This window comes from Carcharhinus amblyrhynchos, chromosome 11, assembly GCF_965287045.1.
Source record: "Carcharhinus amblyrhynchos chromosome 11, sCarAmb.v2.hapA, whole genome shotgun sequence".
Taxonomy (NCBI): domain Eukaryota; kingdom Metazoa; phylum Chordata; class Chondrichthyes; order Carcharhiniformes; family Carcharhinidae; genus Carcharhinus; species Carcharhinus amblyrhynchos.
The window spans coordinates 20,762,547-20,785,524 of NC_137334.1; the positions used below are offsets into that span (position 1 = coordinate 20,762,547).

Genomic DNA, 22,978 nt, shown 5'->3' on the forward strand with positions numbered 1-22,978 from the left:
TCACACCCCAGCTCCCCCCTCACACCCGGCTTCCCCCTCACACCCCAGCTCCTCCCTCATACTCCTGCCACCTCCTCCTCACATCTCAGACCCCTCCTCACCCCCTGCTCCCTCCTCACACCCCAGCTCTCCCCGTGTACTCACCTCACACCCCGGCTCCCCCCGGCACGCCCCAGCCCCTTCTCACATGCTGGCTCCCCCCTCACACACCAGCTCCCACACCAGGCCCTATCCCCATAACTCCACTCATTCACCCTGTTAATCCCCCTGACACTAAGGGGCAATATAGCATGGCCAATCCATCTAACCCGCACATTTTTGGACTGTGGGAGGAAACCAGAGCACTCAGAGGAAACCCACGCAGACACGGGGAGAACGTGCAAACTCCACACAGACAGTGACCCAAGTCAGGAATTGAACCCTGGTCCCTGGCGCTGTGAGGCAGCAATGCTAACCACTATGCCATCATGCCGCCCTTCAGAGGTATCAACCCTGTTTATATGATTTGGTCTAGTTCAGTTTCTGTTCAATGATAACCACCAGGATGTTGGTAGTGGCGGGCTCAGCGTTGGTCAGTGGTAACCCTGAGGATGTTGACAGTGGGGTATTCAGCGATGGTCAATGGTCACCCCCAGAATGTTGATAGTGGCGGGCTCAGCGATGGTCAATGGTAACCCCCAAGATGTTGATAATGGGGGAGATTCAATGATGGTCAATGGTAACCCCCAGGATGATAGTGGGGATTCAGCGATGGTCAATGCCATTGAATGTCAAGGCAAGATGGCTGGATTACCTCTTGCTGGAGATGGTCATTGCCTGGAACTTGTGTGGTACGAACATTACTTGCTAATTATCAGCCTTAGTCCAAATTTTTTCAGGTCTTGCTGCGTGTCGACAAGGACTGCTTCAGGATTTGAGAATTTATGAATAACGTTGACCACTGCAATTAGCAGTCCACATCCCCATTTTTGATCTTCTGCTGGGGTCTTGAAGCACTAATATGGGGTGGGAGGCATAGATAGTGTTCCTCTGGGCCTTACAAAGAAAGCTGAGGCCTTCTCCTCACCAATCCTCCCCTTGTCACTGCTCTTCCTCTCCTGCGAGTTCAACCCACTCCCATGACGTACCTTCTTACTAACGACCCTTTGACCCCCCCTTTCCACCAGGCCAGTTGCTGCTTCCAACGCGCCCACCCTGACTTCATATTTGGGATCAGCTGACAGACAGATTGCACTCAAGACAGGAGGGTTTGACATTCACCCCCCCCTCTGCCTCGTGGAACCTCAAGGCTCCAAATTAATATTCTGGCCCCCGTTTGATGCCAGAGTGGGAAATTCTGGCACTTGTTCAACGGCAGCTTCAGTTAAACCCGTAAGGAACACAAGAATTAGGAGCAGAAGTAGGCCATTCGGCCCTTCAAACCTGCTCTACCATTCAGTCAGATCATGGCTGATCTGAATGCGGCCTCAACCCCACTTTCTAGTCTGTCTCCCATAATTCTTAACTCCCTTGTTGATCAAAAATCTATCTAACTCAGCCTTCAATGAATTCGATGACCCAGCACCCACTGCTCTTCGGGGAAGAGAATTCCACAATCAAACAACCCTCTGAGAGAAAGAAATTCTCATCATCGAAGTCTTAAACAGGAGATCCCTAATTCTTAAACTGTTCCACCTCATCCTAGACTCGCCATAAGGGGAAAAAAGTCCTCTTAGTATTTCCCCTGTCATTTCCCTTTAGGATCTCATTTGATCTCATTTGGGGCAATATTCTGAGCGTGCGCTGGTGTCGAATATCTGAGTACAAACAACACTTAACACTGTAAGTACTCAAAGTTCCAAGTTTTAATTACTTTCCACCAAGTAAAACACATATTCAGTGCAATGCGCTGCAAGGAGTTCTCCTGATTCATACAAACAATATAGCAGTTATAGTTCACTGTATCCTGCTTTTTGGAATTTTGTTATTGAAAGGGTCTTATTTTCATCCTGTGACCAAGGCTGGGACCCCAGTGTTTATGGAACTGACACAAGGTTTAGATTAATCGTTTAGCCTGAATACGCCAGTGCTGGCCTCACGGAAGGCCTTGTTGAAAAGTTTTTTTCTCTATTCTTGCTGACAGGATTGCCTAGTTGTAACTTAATTTTTCAATATTTGGCCATAGCGGGAATTACAACTTAATTTCCACACTGGTAACAAAGGCCCTCAGCCCCTCTGACTGCCCCTATGCTGCCCACACGCGCTCAGACAATTAACCCACCTCCACACTTTAGTCCTTGGGAATTACTCACCACTGCGATCAGCGAGGCCTCCACGGATCACTCGAGCTATCACAATGGATCCTGTCTCTTCGTGACGTTTAATAGTCGCGCCCTGTATTCAGATACACAAAGCAGATTAGAAATGTGGGGCTTGATGCCGATCTCTCCCAGATTCACTGTAGCCAATTAACACCATGTGGTGATTGTAGTATCTCATGCACAGGACATCTCGCCCAGCAGTACAATCATCCAGAGCTCCACAATCACTTCAGAACAAAGAACAAAGAAAATTATAGCACAGGAACAGGCCTTCCAGCCCTCCACGCCTGCACTGACCATGCTGCCCATCTGAACTGAAACCCCCTACCCTTCCAGGGCCCATATCCCTCCCATTCCCAGCCAGTCCAGACGCCCCTTAAAAGTCACTACCATATCTGCTTCCACTATCTTCCCCAACAGCGAGTTCCAGGCATCCACTACCCTCTGTGTAAAAAACTCGTCACATACGTGTCCTATAACTTTAACCCTCGCACCTTGAACCCATGCCCTCTAGTAATTGACTCTTCCACCCTGGGAAAAAGCTTCTGACTATCCTTTCTGTCCACGCCCCTCATAATCTTGTAGATTTCTAATAGGTCGCCCCTCAACCTCCGTTGTTCCACTGGGAACAAAACAAGTTTCTCCAACCTCTCCCCTAATGTCCTCCATACCAGGTAACATGCTGGTAAATCTTTTCTGTACCCTCTCCAAAGGCCCCATATCTTTCTGGTAATGTGGCGACCAGAATTGGACACTATATTCCAAGTCCGGCTGCCCAAGCCTCCAACTGATCTATATCCTGCTATATCCTCTGACGGTCCTCATCGCTATCCGCAAATCCACCAACCTTTGTGTCGTCCGCAAACTCACGAATCAAACCAGTTACATTTTCCTCCAAATCATTTATATATATTACAAACAGCAAAGGTCCCAGCACTGATTCCTGAGGAGTGCCACTTGTCACAGCCCTCCATTCAGAGACGCCCCTTCCACTGCTACCCTCTGTCTTCTATGATCGAGCCTGTTCTGCATCCATCTGTATCTCGCAGTCTCTTCTTTACAATTTAATGGGAAGTTTGTGGATGCAGGCTTGGGATGGGGTGAATGATGTGAAGTCAATCACCTTGAGGTGAAATCAGCAGCCAGTTTGCTTTGCTGCCTCTGATGCACCCATGACTGTATTGCTACACTGAAGATTGCTCACATATCAAAATTCCCAGAGCCAGCCTTTTCCTCAGGATCTGGCCAAAGCCTATAGCCCCAGTGAAGCAATAGGCAGCTCGAAGGCTGAGAGTCAGGCCTACCCTCCCTCTCACTATCTCTCTCTCAAGTGGGGAATAACCTAACTTGGAAAGACGGGCGGCACAGTGGCACAGTGGTTAGCACTGCTGCCTCACAGCACCAGGGATCCAGGTTTGATTCCCAGCTTGGGTCACTGTCTGTGTGGAGTCTGCACATTCTCCTCGTGTCTGCGTGCATTTCCTCTGGGTGCTCCAGTTTCCTCCCACACTCCAAAGATGCACAAGTTAGGTGGATTGGCCATGCTAAATTGCCCCTTAGTGTCAGGGGAACTAGCAAGGTAAATACATGTGGTAATGGTATAGGGCCAGGTGGGATTGCTGTTGGTGCAGGCTCAATGCACCGAATGGCCTCCTTCTATACTGTGGGGATTCTATTCTATGATCACATTAGCTCATAACATCCTGGTTCCCCAGTGTTACATTTGACGGGGGACTCTAGTGATGCTCTGGGGAATCCATCTGGTAGGTTCCCACAAAAGGATTTATCTGGCAATTGCCCAGAAGTGCTAACTTCCCCTGGACAATTGTGCTGGGCTGGGAACCATCGACAGCAGAGACTTAGATCACTAACTTTGGGTGGTTCTGCCAGTTTTACCCTGATCATTACTCTGAAAGAGTTAGAAGGGAAAAAGAACACCTGTAACTCTAGATTAACTATCTAAACACCCAGACCCAGCCACAGACAGGACCCCGCGCACACTCATGACGTTCCCCAACGCCCCCCCCCCCCCCCCCCCCCCCCCCGTCCAGCGGATCCCCCATACCATGCTCACCTCCATGCCTCCTCCAAGATTCCCCCAACTTCCCCCCCCCACCTTCCCCGGATTGGGACAGCATGGTGGTTGGCACTGCTGCCTGACAGCGCCAGGGACCTGGGTTCAGTTCCCGATTTGGGTCTGCACGTTCTCCCCGTGTCTGTGTGGGATTCCTCTAGGTGCTCCAGTTCCCTCCCACAGTCTGAAAGATGTGCTGGTTAGGGCGCATTGCCCATGCTAAATTCTCCTTCAACGTATCTGCACAGGCACCGGGATGTGGCAACTAAAGGATTTTCACAGTAACTTTATTGCAGTGTTAATGCAAGCCTACTTATGACACTAACTGATAAACTTTAACTTCAAAAGAAAACTTCCATTCGAAACTTACTTTCTCCCTTTAAATTGTCCCTTTAAACAGCTCCTTCATGGCAGCCAGGGCTGTAAAAAGGGAGTGTTCTTTTCTTCCCTGCCTCCACGTTGATTGAGCCTGGACTCGCTTTACTGCTGCTGTCTCACCCAGCCTGAGGAAAGAATGTTGAGTGAGACAGCGACTTTGGAATTTCAACATGGGAAAGTCCCTCCAGGATGGAATTCTCCCAGAGATTGCCACTAAGATGAAGTTACAGGCCTGTGGATTCCAGACAGATGGCTGCCCTAAGGTTAACAAACCTACACACATGGTACTGGTGAGGCCACAGCTGGAGTACTGTGTGCAGTTTTGGTCGCCACACTTGCGGAAGGATATATTGGCCTTGGAGGGAGTGCAGAGGAGGTTCACTAGGCTGATACTGGCGATGAGAGACTAAATAGACTGGGTCTGTACTCGTTGGAGTTTAGAAGGATGAGGGGGGATCTTGTAGAGACGTATAAGATAATGAAGGGGATGGATAGGGTAGAGGTAGAGAGATTCTTCCCGCTTAGAAAGGACAGCAGGACTAGAGGGCACAGCCTCAAGATAAGGGGGGTGGAATTTAGATCAGAGTTGAGGAGGAACTTCTTCACTCAAAGGGCGGTGAATCTCTGGAATTCTGTGCCCGTTGAAGTGGTGGAGGCTACCTCGCTAAATATATTTAAGTCACGGGTAGATAGGTTTTTGACAGACAAGGGGATTAAGGGTTATGAGGAGAAAGCGAGAAAGTGGAACTGATCCACTTCAGATCAGCCATGATCTTATTGAATGGTGGGGCAGGCTCGAAGGGCTAGATGGCCTACTCCTGCTCCTATTTCTTATATTCTTATGTTTTTAATGACCAATCCACACATGTGACTAATCTACACATGTGACTAACCCACTTGTGACTAACCCATGTGATTGACACATACGTGTAATCATCCCACATGTGATGAACCCAGACATGTGACTAACCCACACTTGTGACTGACACATACATCTAACCATCCCACATTAAGGGCCCCACACACCCTGGACGTTCTTCTTCCATCTTCTTCCGTCAGGAAAAAGATACAAAAGTCTGAGGTCACGTACCAACCGACTCAGGAACAGCTTCTTCCCTGCTACTGTCAGACTTTTGAATGGACCTACCTCGCACTAAGTTGACCTTTCTCAACACCCTAGCTATGACTGTAACACTACATTCTACACTCTCTCCTTTCCTTCTCTATGAACGGTATGCTTTGTCTGTATAGCAAGAAACGATACTTTTCACTGTATACTGATACATGCGCCAATAATGTCAAATCAATCAAACGTGACAAATCCACATGTGACTAACCTACACATGTGACCACTACCCCCTGCACATAACTAACACATACATTTAACCACCCCACACATGAAATTAAAGCAGAGAATGAGGGGCTGAGAGTGAGACTGTGTATTTCAGAGAGAGAGAAAGAGAGAGATGCTGAGTGAGAGAAATTAAGGTGCTGAATTTGAGCATTTTTTTAAAACATATTTTCTTGTTGACACAAGACAGTAAATCATAGAATCCCAACAGTGCAGAAGACCATTCGGCCCATTGAGTCTGCACCAACCACAATCCCACCCCAGGCCTTATCCCCACAATCCCACATATTTAACCGCTAACCTACACATCTCGGACTAAGAGGCAATTTAGCATGGTCAATCAACCTAACCCGCACATCTTTCGGACTGTGGGAGGAAACTGGAGCATCCAGAGGAAATCCACACAGACACAGGGAGAACGTGCAAACTCCACACAAACAATAACCCAAGGCTGGATTCGAACCCAGGACCCTGGCACTATGAGGCAGCAATGCTAACCACTGTGCCACCGTGCCCCCCTTAAATTAAAGTAGTACAGTCCGGTATCTCCTTTACATCACACAGCCTTACCAAAGGATGCTTGTTTTTCACCAGGCACACTATCCTCAAGGCTTCCTCATCTTCTGGGATGTTATCTGGCAGCGGGGGCAGGAGGGGCTCATAGTCTTCCTGAGCCACTGTGTCATGGGCGGAGAGGAGGGCCTGTCAACCAATCAAACAATCAGATATTAACCTCTTGCAGCAACATCAGCCGCTCCCTACCGCACCCAACACAAGAAGCAGAACTGAGACTGAAGAGATTACATTAAACTTGTATTGAATCCTGAGTAGACCATATTATAAAATTAACGGGGCATTTGTTGCCCATCCCTCATTGTCCCCAGAAATATTCTAGACTCCTGATCTCCATCTCCTTGACGTCAATCCAGCTGAGAGAGAATGCTTCCTCTCTGTGGACAGAAACACAACTAGAGACCATCGAAAGAAGAGCGGCGCCCAGAAATACAGGTTAAAATAATCTAACATCAGCAAATACAAGTTGGATAGAAGGGCCTGTAGTAATTCTGTGTAAACCTGTGGATGTGAGATTGTGTAGGAGTGTTCATAAGTGTGAAAGTGAATTGGAGTAAATATGAATGATTGAAAATTAAAATAACCTTATTGATATGATCGACAGTAAACATTACAGTCAATCCAAACTGGTTGAAAAATAGAATCATAGAACCCCTGCAGTGCAGAAGGAGGCCATTCGGCCCATCAAGCCTGCACCAATCACAATCCCACCCAGGCTCTATCCTCATAACCCTACATATTTACCCTGCGAACCCCCATGACACTAAGGGCAATTTAGCATGGTCAATCCACATAACCTGCACATCTTTGGACTGTGGGAGGAAACCGGAGCACCCGGAGGAAACCCACACAGACACAGGGAGAACATGCAAACTCCACACAGACAGTGACCCAAGCCGGGAATTGAACTTGGGTCCCTGGCGCTGTGAGGCAGTAGTGCTAAACACTGTGCTGCCCACAATAAGTAATTTAAAGACAGCAAATTTATATCAAAACTTCCTACCTGAAAATCAGGTTTTCCTAGGAGCCAGTGTAGTTCTCGGTAGTCCATGGAACGAGATGTTTCTCGAAGCATCTTTGTCACCTGTAAAGATGAACATGGGATACTCACTGATACACACAGAAACCCAAACATATCTGTCCATTCACAGATCCGGCACACACACACACACACACACACACACACACACACACACACACACACACACACACACACACACACACACACACACACACACACACACACACACACACACACACACACACACACACACACACACACACACACACACACACCATCACTGTGAAAGGTCAATTTTATGTATGAACCCAGAACCAGCCCCATACTGGGATTCTTCTATTCATCTGGATAAGCACTATGTGCTCCCTAAAGCTGCCTGCTCCTAATCTAGATTCCATTTAGACTATCAGATCAAACACTCCCAGGACAGGTACAGCATGGGGTTAGATACAGAGCAAAGCTCCCTCTACACTGACCCCATCAAACACCCCCAGGACAGGTAGGGCATGGGGTTAGAAACAGAGTAAAGCTCCATCTACACTGTCCCTCATCAAACACCCCCAGGACAGGTAGGGCATGGGATTAGAAACAGAGTAAAGCTCCCTCTACACTGTCTCATGAAAGTGCCTCAGCGACTGTTACATTGTGTCTGACCATTCCCCATGCTTCACTCCACCATGACTGTCTGACTGTGACTATTGCCAATACGACATAATCTGGCACAGTTTTCCACTGTTGGTTAACCCTCAGTTAGTAATGTGTGACTGCCCCAATGAGGATATTACTGAGTCATATCTGGCAGTAGCTTCACTGTGTGAAAGTCCTGGGAATCCTTTCACAATAGAATGTGTCAGATGAGATGAAGATGAAGAAATCCAGGCATTTTGTGATTTTATATCTATGTGAAGTCTGCACATTCTCCCCATATCTGCATGGGTTTCTTCTGGGCGCTCCGGTTTCCTCTCACAGTCCAGAGTTTATGCGGGTTAGGTTGATTGGCCATGCTAAATTGACCCTAGCGTCAGAGGGATTAGCAGGGTAAATATGTGTGTATACAGCGTATAGGGCCTGGGTGGGATTGGTGCAGACTCGATGGGCTAAATGGCCTCCTTCTGCACTGTAGGCATACTATGACTACATTTGGGGGATTTTCACAGTAACTTCATTGCAATGTTAATGTGAGTCGTACTTGTGACTAATAAATAAACTTTTAACTTTATTCTAGGCCCCAAGAATTGTTATGAATTGCCTTAAAGAGTTTTTCCTCACCTCTTGGCAAAGTGCAGAGGCCTGGGGCATGACTGGGGGAGGCTTTCTTCTCCGGTACTGATACAGGCTCTCATAAACCTGGAGAAACAAGGAGAAACCATCGAATATCCAAGGAATTTCCAAGAATTGCGTACGATCAGCCTCATGACTGTTTCTCATTTATCTCCTTTAACAGTGTACCGTTTAGCGGGTACTGTGTTGCCTTCCCTTGTTCTTCCTACACTTGTTGCACTGGGGGAGATGGAGGGTAGCAGTAAATTCATTGTACTACCAATCTTGAGGCTCATGCTCTGGGGACTTGGGTTCAAATCTCACAGCAGCTGGTGGAATTTGATTCAATTAAAAAATCTGGATTTACAAAATTAATTTCAGTGTTGGCGACCATGAGGCTGTCACCGATTCTTGTAAAAATCCATCTGGTTCACTAATGTCCTTCAGGGAAGGAAATCTGTCATTCTTTCCCAGGTCTACAGTGGCACAGTGGTTAGCATTGCTGCCTCACAGCGCCAGGGACCCGGGTTTGATTCCCGGCTTGGGTCACTGTCTGTGTGAAGTCTGCATGTTCTTCCTGTTCTGTGGTGGTTTTCCTTTGGGTGCTCCAGTTTCCTCCGACAGTCCAGAGATGTGCGGGTTAGGTTGATTGGCCATGCTAAAATTGCCCCTTAGTGTCAGGCAGGTTAGTAGGATAAATGTGTGGGGTTATGGGAATAAGGCCTGGGTGGGATTGTGGTCAGTGCAGACCCGATGGGCCAAATGGCCTCCTTCTGCACTGTAGGGATTCTCTGATTCTGAAAGTTTACATTAACACTGCAATTAAGTTTTTGTGAAAATCCCTAGTTGCCACACTCCGGCGCCTGTTCAGGTACACTGAGGGAGAATATAGCATGGCCAATGCACCCTAACCAGCATGTCTTTCAGACTGTGGGAGGAAACTGGAGCACCCAAAGGAAACCCACACAAATATAGGGAGAACGTGCAAACTCCACACCCAAGCTGGGAATCAAACCCAGAACCCTAGCGCTGTGAGGTAGCAGTGCTAACCCACTGTGCCACTGTACTGCTTCAAGTACAAATTCAAAACAACAGTATGTTTTATGGTGACATGATTAAATTATCCATTGGATGAGGCAAGGGGCAGCGTCATTAACTCTGCAATAGGACTGCTCACTTTAAAAAAAATTCTTTCATGTGGATGTCACTGGCTGGGCCAGCATTTATTGCCCATCCTGAATTGAACTGAACGTCTTGTTTGGCCATTTCAGAGCGTAGTCAGTGTCAACCACATTGCTATGGCTCTGGAGTCACATGTAGGCCAGACCGGGTAAGGACGGCAGATTTCTTTCCCTAAAGGACATTAGTGACCAGATGGGTTTTTCTGACAATCTGTGGTTCAACTCCACCAGAGGTGCTGTGGTAGGATTCGATCCTAAGGTCTCAGTTTAACCTCTGCACGAGCAGTCCAGTGACATTACCACTGCGCCAGCATCTCCCCCCCCTGGTATTGGGAGGGTAGGGCCACACTGTGAGTAGAAGAGCTCAAACAGGTTTTTCCAACGCTATGGTTTCTCAGTGACCTTTTTACCTTTAGCAGTGACTGCAGCAATCGTGTGTTTAGCAATCCGTGCAAAACATCCATTTCGCAACTGTTATTATCTGGAGAGAAGATTGGTTTCAGTCCTTCGAGGAGCAGAGAAGGATCTGTAGAGAAGGGAACAGGTTGAGGTTCATCATGGGAGACCCGATTTGTATTGTCTGAACTGTTATCCGTCGCACATTTTAACCAGATGCTTCTCTTGTCCTGTGTGACCTTCGATGAGTGAGAGTGACACTTCATACACGGGGACTTCCACTGTAACTGTGACGGGAGACTGACTGACCCCTGACTCTGAAAAAGATGAAAGACTGGCTGTTCTTGGTGTTACGACGCAGAAATTGTCCCCCTTTTGAGAAGCCACACTGAACCCCCAAAGAGGAATCCCTCATCTCGTAATCTGTTAAAAGTGTTTGGGAAGGTGTGAACTCTCCTTCAGTAACGTTTAGTGGGTAACTCACAGATTACCCCACACTCATTTTAAGTGAATAATTAACAAGTCATTTATTTAACCAACTTGAAACTTTAACTAAACAAGTAATATATTGATTAAAGTAAGATACTCCTGGAATGCTGTTCAAATAAATACAATGATCATTCATTACTCAAAAAATAATAATAATAATTTAGTCACTCTCGAAAAATTATATACAACCAGATGACTTGGCTGTTTTTGGCACAAAGGTTGGCAGATTTGCGGATAATGATGAGGACCATCAGAGGATACAGCAGGATATAGATCGGTTGGAAACTTGAGCGGAGAGATGGCAGATGGAGTTTAATCTGGACAAATGTGAGGTAATGCATTTTGGAAGATCTAATACTGATGGGAAATATACAGTAAATAGCAGAACCCTTAAGAGTATTGATAGGCAAAGGGATCTGGTTATACAGGTACACAGGTCACTGAAAATGGCAATGCAGGTGGAGAAGATAGTCAAGAAGGCACACAGCATGCTTGCCTTCATTGGCCAGGGCATTGAGTTTAAAAACTGCCAAGTCACGTTGCAGCTTTATAGAACCTTAGTTAGGCCGCACTTGGAATGTAGTGTTCAATTCTGGTCGCTACATGACCAGAAGGATGTGGAGGCTTTGGAGAGGGTACAGAAAAGATTTACCAGGATGTACCCCATGTCCACCTGCATTTTAAACATCCAAGCACTGACACAAAACTAACTTTTAAAGGGACCACACTTTATAAACTTAACTTCACAACATTGGTCTTGCCATCTTTGGAGGTATCTTATTGACATAATGAGAATATCAGAGGAAATGAGAGTAGGAGAAGGCCGTAAGAGCCTTTGAGCATTCCCCATTCTTCATGACTCATCAACATCAGCTCTGCAGTCCCGTACCTCCTCCATATCCCTTAATTCCTCAATATTCAAAAATCTCTCGATCCCTGATTGAATTTACTCAACAAATATTCATCCGCAGTCCTCTGGATTCAGACATTTCAAAAAACCTGCAATATTTCTCTTCATAAAAGCAAAATACCCGGGTGTTGGGATCTGAAACAAAAACAGAAAATGCTGGAGAATCTCAGCATGCCTGACAACATCTGTGGAGACAGAATAGAGCCAACGTTTCAAGTCTGGATGGCCTTTGTCAGAGCTGATAGCAAGGAGAATCAGCGGAGATTTAGACAAACGGAGATTCTGTCGGAGACCTTTGAGAAAAGCTAAGCATGTAGGGCCTGTACTCATTGGAGTTTAGACAAATGATAGGTGACCTTATTGAAACCTTATCTCCAAGGCACAAGTCAGGAGTGTGATGGAATACTCTCCACTTGCCTGGATGGGTGCAGCTCCAACAACACTCAACAAGTTCTCAACATCCAGCACAAAGCAGCCCTGCTTGATTCACAGCCCATCCACAACCATCTACTCCCTCCATCACCGATGCTCAGTAGCAGCAGTGTGTACCATCTACAAGGTGCACTACAGCAACTCACCAAGTCTCCTGAGGCAGCACCTTCCAAAACCACGAGCACTAACATTTAGAAGGACAAGAGCAGCAGATACCTTGGAACATCACCATTTGGATGTTCTCCTTCAAGTCATTCACCATCCTGACTTGGAAAAATATCGGCCGTTCCTTCAATGTCACTGGATCAAAATCATGAAGCTCCCTCCCTAACAGCACTGTGGATGTACTTACGTCACACGGACTGCAGTGGTTCAAGAAGGCAGCTCACCCACCATCTTCTCAAGGGGCAATTAGGGATGGACAATAAATGTTGGCCCAGCCAGTGAAGCCCACATCCCATGAATGAATAAATAAAACTAAGATCCAGAGAGGACTTGACAGGGAAGATGCTGAGAGGATGTTTCCCCTTATGGAATGTAAGCAGGGACATATATTCCTAACAGCTCACACGCCACACCAACAAGGTCCTTAATCCCAAAGCCAGTTTTACAGATGCATTATAGAAAGCAATTTTTCTGGTTTTATCACAGCTCCCTCTCTGCTCAAGACCATAACAAATTACAAAGAGTTGTGAATGTAGCCCAATCCATCACGCAAACCAACCTCCCATCTATTGGCTCTGTCTATACTTCCTGCTGCCTTGGAAAAGCAGCCAGCTTAATTAAGGAACCCACGCACCCTGGACATTCTCTCTTCCACTTCTTCCATCGGGGGAATGATACAAAAGTTTGAGGTCACGTACCAACCGACTCAAGAACAGCTTCTTCCCTGCTGCCATCAGACTTTTGAATAGACCTACCTTGCATTAAGTTGATCTTTCTCTACACCCTAGCTATGACTGTAACACTACATTCTGCACCCTGTCCTTTCCTTCTCTGTGAACTGTATGCTTTGTCTGGATAATGTGCAAGGAACAATACTTTTCACCATATACTAATACGAGTGACAATAATAAATCAAATCAAAATCTAATCCATCAACCTCTCAAGGAAGGCCCAGATATCCAGCGAGTAGTCAGAGAGTGATTTGGGATTGGACTCCAGGATGGGATGGGATGGGATGGGGATGTACGCTCAGTGTATGTTCTTGAGAGAGCGTCCATCATTTTGTCATCAATTCGATGAGCCCAGAGGGGCGACTCCTTTCTGACTAACACCAGCCTACCAGTTTGGTGAAATCCAGCTGCCATAGCAACCACATCCAAGGCCAGTTTGACAGCACGTCTGCTCTAATCCTTTGAGTAATTAATTCCGACACAGCCTCAGCTTCACATCAGTTAATCAACTCAATCTCCCAGGGGCCTAATCGATGAGCTAATCTCACCAGGCGTTAAGGTGGCTCAGTGATTGCCAGAGAGTTCTCCGACTAAAGGAGGAATATCATTGACAAAGAGCGTGCGGCGACATGGGAAAGACCTCAGGATCCAGAGATCACTTCGGCGTAATTGTTATGTTGCGGGACCAGTCTACAGGTTCAAATCCCACTGCGGCAATCAGAAAATCGGAATTCAGTGTAAAAATCTGGAAATAAGATGCTGGGCCAGGTGGGAAGGAGAGTTACAAGATAGGGTAGGAGAATGAGAGAGTAACGGAGGACATTTGAGACATTTAAGACCATAAGATATGAGAGCAGCACGGTGGCACAGTGGTTAGCTCTGCTGCCCCACAGCGCCAGGGACCCAAGTTCAATTCCTCGCTTGGGTCGCTGTCTGTGTGGAGTTTGCATGTTCTCCCCATGTCTACGTGGGTTTCCTCCGGCTGCTCCAGTTTTCTCCCACACTCCAAGGATGTGGAGGTTAGATGGATTGGCCATGCTAACTCACCCCTTAGTATCAGGGGGACTTAGTTAGGGTAAATGCATGAGGTTACGGGGATAGGGCCTGGGTGGGATTGTGGTCAGACTGTGGGTGGGATTGTGCCTTGGAAAAGCAGCCAGCATAATCAAGGAACCCACGCACCCCGGACATTCTCTCTTCCACCTTCTTCCATCGGGAAAAAGATACAAACGTCTGGGGTCATGTACTAACCAACTCAAAAATAGCTTCTTCCCTGCTGCCGTCAGACTTTTGAATGAACCTACCTCGCATTAAATTGATCTTTCTCTACACCCTAGCTATGACTGTAACACTACATTCTGCACTTGTTCCTTTCCTTTTTTATCGACGATATGCTTTGTCTGTATAGCATGCAAGAAACAATACTTTTCATTGTATACTAATACATGTGACAAGAATAAATCAAATCAAATCAAATCAAGTAACTTAACAGAACAGAGTAAGAGTCACTTGTTGATGAGCATTCCTCTTCAAACTGTCCTTCTCTAGTTAAACCGCTACCAATTCAATTGTGCTCAGACTGGAAAAACACGGGGACACGGATAGGGAGACAAACCAACTGTAATGCAGCCGCAATCTCTCCCTCCTCACACTCTCTCCACTTATCAACCTGCACACCACAGATTTTTGGCTAAAAGCTCAGAACTACTTACCACCGACAGCCCCGGGTTAGGTTATAAACCTGATTGAATCAGCACTTGATATCTGCTGTTGCTCTCTTACCGTGTTCCTGCACACTGCTTTCACCACAGCTGCATGGTGATGCAGGGATAGTAATCCCTTAATGCTCTCAGGATCCTCAATCCTTTCTCAGATACACATCCAACATTGGCTGGCCGCAAGTCAGCACAACTTAAAGCAAACAGACTCCCCTGCTCCCACCCCCAGCACACTGAGCACAAATACTCAACAGTTTCTAAAGAAGAATGGAAGACAACTCTACCACTGAGATTCACACATTGCTATCCAACATCCAACCTTTATTTAAATGGGACTGTTTGATGGGGGCAGTGTAGAAAGAGCTTTACTCTGTATCTAACCCCATGCTGTACCTGTCCTGGGAATGTTTGATGGGATCAGTGTCAAGGGAGATTTAGTCTGTAGTTAACACATGCTGTACCTGTCCTGGGAGCGTTTGCTGGGGGACAGTGTAGAGGGAGCTTTACTCTGTATCTAACCCCATGCTGTACCTGCCCTGGGAGTGTTTGATGAGGGCAGTGTAGAGAGAGCTTTACTCTGTATCTAACTCCATGCTGTACCTGTCCTGGGAGTGTTTGATGGGGGACAGTGTAGAGAGAGCTTTACTTTGTATCTAACCCCATGCTGTACCTGTCCTGGGAGTGTTTGATGGGGGACAGTGTAGAGGGAACTTTACTCTGTATCTAACCCCATGCTGTACCTGTCCTGGGAGTGTTTGATGGGGGACAGTGTAGAGGGAACTTTACTCTGTATCTAACCCCGTGCTGTACCTGTCCTGGGAGCATTTGATGGGGGACAGTGTAGAGGGAGCTTTACTCTGTATCTAACCCCGTGCTGTACCTGTCCTGGGAGTGTTTGATGGGGGACAGTGTAGAGGGAGCTTAACTCTGTATCTAACCCCCTGCTGTACCTGCCCTGGGAGTGTTTGATGGGGGACAGTGTAGAGGGAGCTTTAACCTGTATCTAACCCCATGCTGTACCTGTCCTGGGAGTGTTTGATGGGATCAGTGTCAAGGGAGATTTACTCTGTAGTTAACCCATGCTGTACCTGTCCTGGGAGCGTTTGCTGGGGGACAGTGTAGAGGGAGCTTTACTCTATATCTAACCCCGTGCTGTACCTGTCCTGGGAGTGTTTGATGGGGGACAGTGTAGAGGGAGCTTTACTCTGTATCTAACCCCGTGCTGTACCTGTCCTGGGAGCATTGATGGGGGACAGTGTAGAGGGAGCTTCACTCTGTATCTAACCCCGTGCTGTACCTGCCCTGAAAGTGTTTGATGGGGACAGTTTCTGGCTCCACAAATGCTATAAGACCTGTTGAATTTTTCTTGCACTTTCTGTTTTGATTTTATAATATTTGTCTATCTTTATTTCTCCTCAGTTTGCTACATTATGTTATTGTGCTGTCCTATGTGTCAGTTGCTTCATCTCACAATCACTCTGCTGAAAATAGTCCAGGCAGTGATTCTGGGAAAACTTCAGCAATTGTGTCCCAGTGCAGCAACCTTCACTATCTACAACTTAGCCTTCAACACCTATTTCTATAAAACTAATCTCCAAACTCCATGGCCTGGACCTTGGCTCCCCCATCTGTGACTGGATCCCGAACTTCCTAACTCACAGACCACATTCAGTAAGGATAGGCAACAACACCTCCTCCGTGATCATCCTCAACACCAGTGCCCTACAAGGCTATGTTCTCAGCCCCCTACTGTACTCCTTATACACCTATGACTGTGCAGCCAAGTTTCCCTCCAATTCGATTTTCAAGTTTGCTGATGACACCACTGTAGTGGGTTGGATCTCAAACAATGACGAGACAGAGTACAGGAATGAGATAGAGAATCTGGTGAACTTGTGTGGCAACAATAATCTCTCCCTCAATGTCAACAAAATGAAGGAGATTGTCATCGACTTCAGGAAGCGTAAAGGAGAACATGCCCCTGTCTACATCAATGGGGACGAAGTAGAAAGGGTCGAGAGCTTCAAATTTTTAGGTGTCCAGGCCACCAACAACCTGTCCTGGTCCTCCCATGCCGACAGTATAGTTAAGAAAGCCCCACCAATACCTCTACTTTCCCAGAAGACAAAGGAAATTTAGCATGTTCACTTTGACTCTCACCAATCTTTACAGATGCACCATAGAAAGCATTCTCGCTGGTTGTATCACAGCTTGGTATGGGCTCCTGCTCTGCCCAAGACCACAAGAAACTACAAAAGGTCGTGAATGTAGCCCAATTCATCATGCAAACTAGCCTCCCATCCATTGACTCTGTCCTCACTTCCCACTGCCTCGGCAAAGCAGCCAGCATAATTAAGGACTCCATGTACCCGAGACATTCTCTCTTCCACCTTCTTCCGTTGGGAAAAAGATACAAAAGTCTGAGATCACATACCAACCAACTCAAGAACAGCTTCTTCCCTGCTGCTGTCAGACTTTTGAATGGACTTACCTTGCATTAATCTGATCTTTCCCTACACCCTAGCTATGACTATAACACAACATTCTACACTCTCTCCTTTCCTTCTGTATGAATGGTATGCTTTGTCTGTATAGCGCGCAAAAAACAATACTTTTCACTGTAGGCTAATACATCTGACCTAATAAATCAAATCAAATCAAATGGTGGCTGCACCCAATGCCTGGGCAAGTGACCCAATCATCAGCAGATTGCTCTGCATGCTCTCCTTGGCACTGAGACCAGTGGAGAAGTGGTTTTAGCTGCATGGCTGGAGTCTTAGTCTAAGTGAACCCAGGCCACAGCAGGCAGCAGAATGACCCATCATGTGTGTGCAGAATCCCCCCATGCAGCCTCTGAGCTGGGTCAATATCCCTACCCCCCAACGGGGAAAGGCCAGTCTTTGATCCATTGCACTGACTCTGCTTGCCAGGAGGATCCTACCGTGGGACAGCTACCAGATTGGCGGCACCAAAAGACCATTAGATATAGGGGCACCATTCGGCCATGCAGCCCTTCTACTCTGCCATTCAATCATGGCTAATATTTTTCTCATCCCATTCTCCTGCCTTTTCCCGATAACCCCTGATCCCCTTATTAGTTAAGAACCCATCTATCTCTGTCTTAGAGACACTCAATGACCTGGCCTCCACAGCCTTCTGTAGCAAAGAGGTCCACAGATTCACCACCCTCTGGCTGAAGAAATTCCAACTCATCCCGGTTTTAAAGGATTATCCTTTCACTCTGAGGTTGTGTCCTTGAGTTCTAGTCTCCCACACTAGTGGAAACATCCTTTCCGCATCGACTCTATCCCAGCCTCTCAGTATCCTGTAAGTTTCAATTAGATCCCCCCCTCATCCTCCTAAACTCCATCGAATGCAGATCCAGACTCCTCAGCCGCTCCTCATGGGACAATCATTGCAATCTCAGTGTGCCAGGGACCCAGGTTCGATTCCTGGTTTGGGTCACTGTCTGTTTGCTCATTCTCCCCATGTCTGCGTGGGTTTCCTCCAGGTGCTCTGCTTTCCTCCCACAGTCCAAAAGACTGGTTAGGTGTGTTGGCCATGCTAAATTGTCCCTCAGTGTACCCGAACAGGTGCCAGAATGTGGCGACTCGGGGATTTTCACAGTAACTTCATTCAGTGTTAATGTAAGCCTATTTGTGACACTGATAAATAAACTTTCAACTTAGAAAGAATGTTTTCTCCAGTCCGTTCTAGAACCTGTCATAACCTACCCGTAACAGCAACTATTGGAGTTGGCCCTGAGACATCGGGTAGCTAGCTGTCTCGCAGTTTCTATTTTGCCATCAGTTGTGGGACATTTCTAATAAATTAATAAGGCCTTTAAACAGAATACATTAGGGCACTGACAGGACTACCAGAAGAGTTAAATGATTTTTGAAGCATGTTAATAAGCTAATGAGAAAATAGTTTACACATATGTGAAAGCAGAAAGAGAGTTACACAAGTAATTATGACTTTAAAAAACATACATACTGATATTTTAACGCATTTTAAACATTGCGTGAATCATTTCAGCCAAAAGCAGGTTACCAAAAGGCATAATGGTAAAGGTGAATAGTTCAGAGCCAAAGGCCTGGGAAGGGTCTAAGGTAATGAGGCAACAAGGAAGTGACTTTAGCCAAGATAGGAGTTAGCATCTGGATTTAATGGATAAATGAAATATAATTATACTGGATGGTAGAATGCAATTGGCTGAGGTGAAGGTCAGAGATTATTATTGATGTACGTATATTAAATGTAATGATTTTAAACTAATATAAGGCAGAAATAATTGGTAAGAAATACTATAATTGATCTGTTTTTGATTGTATATGTCAGATTCATCGGAGAGGTTCTGTCACTCTATCTCAGAGACTTAATCCTTTTAGTGATCTCCTAGCAGCTGCTTGTTTGTCTTTTAAATAAATGTAACATCTCTGTACGGAGATATCTGCCTCGTGAGTTTTGTATTGTCTAAAGTTAAGGCAGTACCTTAATTGTCATCTCGATTTACCCCTCTCTGGAATCCCTCCCAGGGAACTCCTCTCCCTCCGAACTTTTTCTCTGGTATCCTTTTCTGTCACAACCTCTCTCACTTCACCTGTTGTACGAACCCTGCTCCATTTCTTAGATTGTGTGGCCCTCTCTCGCTCCCTGAATTTCTCTCTCTATATGAGTCCCTCTGTCCAGATTGCTGTGTACAGGTAACACAAAATTTGGAAGTATTGTAAACTATGAGGAGGATGGTGTGGAACATTAAAAGGACAGAGAGAAGTTGGCAGAATGGGCAGAGAGATGGCAGATGAAGTTTAATGTGGAGAAATATGAAGTGATTTATTTGGTGGAAAGAACATAGCGAGACAATATAAAATAGGGGGTTAAATTTGAAAGTGGGGGCAGCAGCAAAGGGACCTGGATGCAGATGTTTTAATTTTGATTTGATTTATTATTGTCACATATATTAACATACAGTGAAAAGTATTGTTTCTTGTGAGCTATGCAGACAAAACATACCGTTCATAGAGAAGGAAAGGACACCTGTTCGGGTACACTGAGGGAGAATTTGGCATGGCCAATGCACCCTAACCAGCACATTTTTCGGACTGTGGGAGGAAACCGGAGCACTCGGAGGAAACTCACAGGAAGAATGTGCAAACTCTACACAGACAATGACCCAAACCTGGGAATCGAACCCGGGTCCCTGGCACTGTGAGGCAGGTTTAATCAAGCAAATTGCAAAAGGAATTGACACTGTTGTCTGAAAAGGAAGAAGGTGCAGGGTTACAGACAGAAGGTGGGAGAATGACATAAGATGTATTACTCATTTGGAAAGCCAGTACAAGACCGGATAGTCCGAATGGCCTCCTCCATGTCACAAAAATCCAGTATTTCTCTGTTTCTTCCCTGTCTCTCTCTCTCTCTCTTTCTCTCTGTGTGTCTGCCGTTCTGTGTGTGTGCGTGGCTCCTCTCGACATTCTCTCTGCGTTTCTCCCTCTCTGTATGCAGCCTCTCCCTCCCCCTCTGTTTCTCTCCGCTCTCTCCTCCTCTGTGGGAGGTGATCCGTGGAGGAAGCAGATCTGGTGTCTGTCGGTTGGATCAGGTGTAAGGCTTCTCTCCTTACGGAATAGGCTCACCAGCGAATACTTGGATACCGGGAGCAGGTCGAGGTACAACAAGGGAGGGTTGGAGAAAGCTCACTCCCCCGACAGGCTGCAGGGGCAACAGCGTAACCAGCCCGTGGGCAGTGGCGAGTGGCATTTACATTTTTATCTGAAAGAAGGATATTTCCTTTGGTTGGTGAATACATAATTTATCTGTGAGTCGGTTTAGTACTCGTGTGTGCGTGTGTGTGTGGGAGGGATTAGCACAGTTCTGTTAGATTTCACACTTTTTATTTTGAGCCTGGTGTGACGGGTTGACATCTGCATTTTTCACAGCACCTGGCTGTGTTACACCTCCGCACTTTGCTCTTAAAGGGACCAGCGTTCCTGCGAAGCACTTTGAAGTTGTTCCAATGGATTTTTACCCCTCGTCAGCCCAGCTTCTTTAAATTCGTTTTCACATGTCAACCTGTAGAGTTTCACAACACAGAAAGAGGCCCTTCAGCCCATCGTGTCTGTGCCGTCCAACAAGAACCTATCCATTTTAATCCCATTTTCCAGTACTTGGTCCATAGTCTTGCATAATAGAGCTTTTTAAGTGCTCCCTGCTAAGGTCGGCATTTTTAACAGCATGGTTATTTTCCATCAATCATGGAATAGAATCCCTACAATGCAATAGGAGGCCCTTTGGCCCATTAAGCCTGCACCAACAACAACCCCACCCAGGCCCTATCCCTGTAAAAAAAAATGATGGCGCAGTGTTGGCACTGCTGCCTCACAGTTCCAGGGACCCGAGTCCGATACCCAGTTTGGGTCACTGTCTGTGCGGAGTCTGCACATTCTCCCTGTGTCTGCGTGAGTTTCCTCTGGGTGCTCCAGTTTCCTCCTACAGTCTGAAAGACGTGCTGGTTAGGAGCATTGGCCATGTTAAATTGCCGCGTATTTACCCTGCTAATCCGCCAATATTAAGAGGCAATTTAACACAGCCAATCAATCTAACTCGTACATCTTTTGACTGTGGGAGGAAACTGGAGCATCCGGAGGAAACCCACACAGACATGGGGAGAATGTGCAAACTCCACACAGACAGTGACCCAAGCCGGGAATAGAACTCGGATTCCTTGCGCTGTGAAGCAGCAGCGCTAATCACTGTGCCACCATGTTTTTTTATTTATCAGTGTCACAAATAGGCCTACATTAACGCTGCAATGAAGTTACTGTGAAAATCCCCTAGTTGCCACATTCCGGCACCTGTTTGGATACACTGAGGGGGAATTTAGCATGGCCAGTGCACCGAACTAGCATGTCTTTCAGACTGTGGGAGGAAACCAGAGCACCCGGAGGAAACTCACGCAAACATGGGGAGAATGTGCAGACTCCGCACAGACAGTGAGCCAAGCTAAACTCCATCCCTCTAGCAATGAAGGACAAAATTCCATTCGCCTTCTTAATTACCTGCTGCACCTGCAAACCAACATTTTGTGATTCATGCACAGGGACACCCAGGTCCCTCTGCCAGAAAACCAATGGATGAGACCATTCCCAATCAGTTTTACTCCAGGTAGCTGCATATCCTGGGAACATTTGATGGGGACAGCGTAGAGGGAGATATACTCTGTATCTAACCCTGTGCTGTACCTGACCTGGGAGTGTTTGATGGGGACAGCATAGCGGGAGCTTTACTCTGTATCTAACCCTGTGCTGCACCTGTCCTGGGAGTGTTTGATGGGGACAGTGCAGAGGGAGCTTTACTCTGTATCTAACCCTGCGCTGTACATTTCCTGGGAGTGTTTGATGGGGACAGTGCAGAGGGAGCTTTACTCTGTATCTAACCCCATGCTGTACCTGTCCTGGGAGTGTTTGATAGGGGCAGTGTAGACGGAGCTTTACTCTGTATCTAACCTCATGCTGTAAATGTCCTGGGAGGGTGTGATGGGGGATAGTGTAGAGGGAGCTTTACTCTGTATCTAACCCCATGCTGTACCTATCCTGGGAGTTTTTGATGGGGACGGTGTAATGGGTACTTTACTTGTATCTAACCTTGTAGCTGCACCTGTCCTGGGAGTGTTTGATGGGGGACAGTGTAGAGGGAGCTTTACTCTGTATCTAACCTTGTGCTCTCCCTATCCTGAGAGTGTTTGATGGGGGACAGTGTAGAGTGAACTTTACTCTGTATCTAACCCCATGCTATACCTGTCCTGGAAGTGTTTGATGGGGGACAGTGCAGAGGGAGCGTTATTCTATATCCAACGCCATGCTGTACCTGTCCTGGGAGTCTTTGATGGGGACAGTATAGAGGGAGCTTTCCTCTGTATCTAACCCTGTGCTGAATCTGTCCTGGGAATGTTTGATAGGTACAGAGGGAGCTTTATTCTGTATCAAACCCCGTGCTGTAC

The 22,978-nt window shown here is 46.6% G+C and overlaps 1 protein-coding gene across 3 annotated transcripts in view; it reads right to left on the reverse strand.

Annotated features, from left to right (window-relative positions):
* Positions 1 to 15,082, reverse strand: part of mpp4b (MAGUK p55 scaffold protein 4b) — a 38,843-nt gene extending 23,761 nt beyond the window's left edge. For 2 of the 3 annotated variants that reach the window (XM_080198732.1, XM_080198731.1), the window contains exons 1-6: positions 14,974 to 15,082; positions 10,549 to 10,664; positions 8,967 to 9,044; positions 7,680 to 7,760; positions 6,674 to 6,805; positions 2,292 to 2,373 (exon numbers count right to left, since the gene is read on the reverse strand). In XM_080198732.1, the coding sequence (XP_080054858.1) occupies positions 2,292 to 2,373; positions 6,674 to 6,805; positions 7,680 to 7,760; positions 8,967 to 9,044; positions 10,549 to 10,602 (427 nt within the window). In that variant the 5' untranslated portion in view covers positions 10,603 to 10,664; positions 14,974 to 15,082. The remainder of the gene's footprint in view (positions 1 to 2,291; positions 2,374 to 6,673; positions 6,806 to 7,679; positions 7,761 to 8,966; positions 9,045 to 10,548; positions 10,665 to 14,973) is intronic. The other variant, XM_080198733.1, reaches the window with a different exon arrangement.
* Positions 15,083 to 22,978: the final 7,896 nt, after the last annotated feature.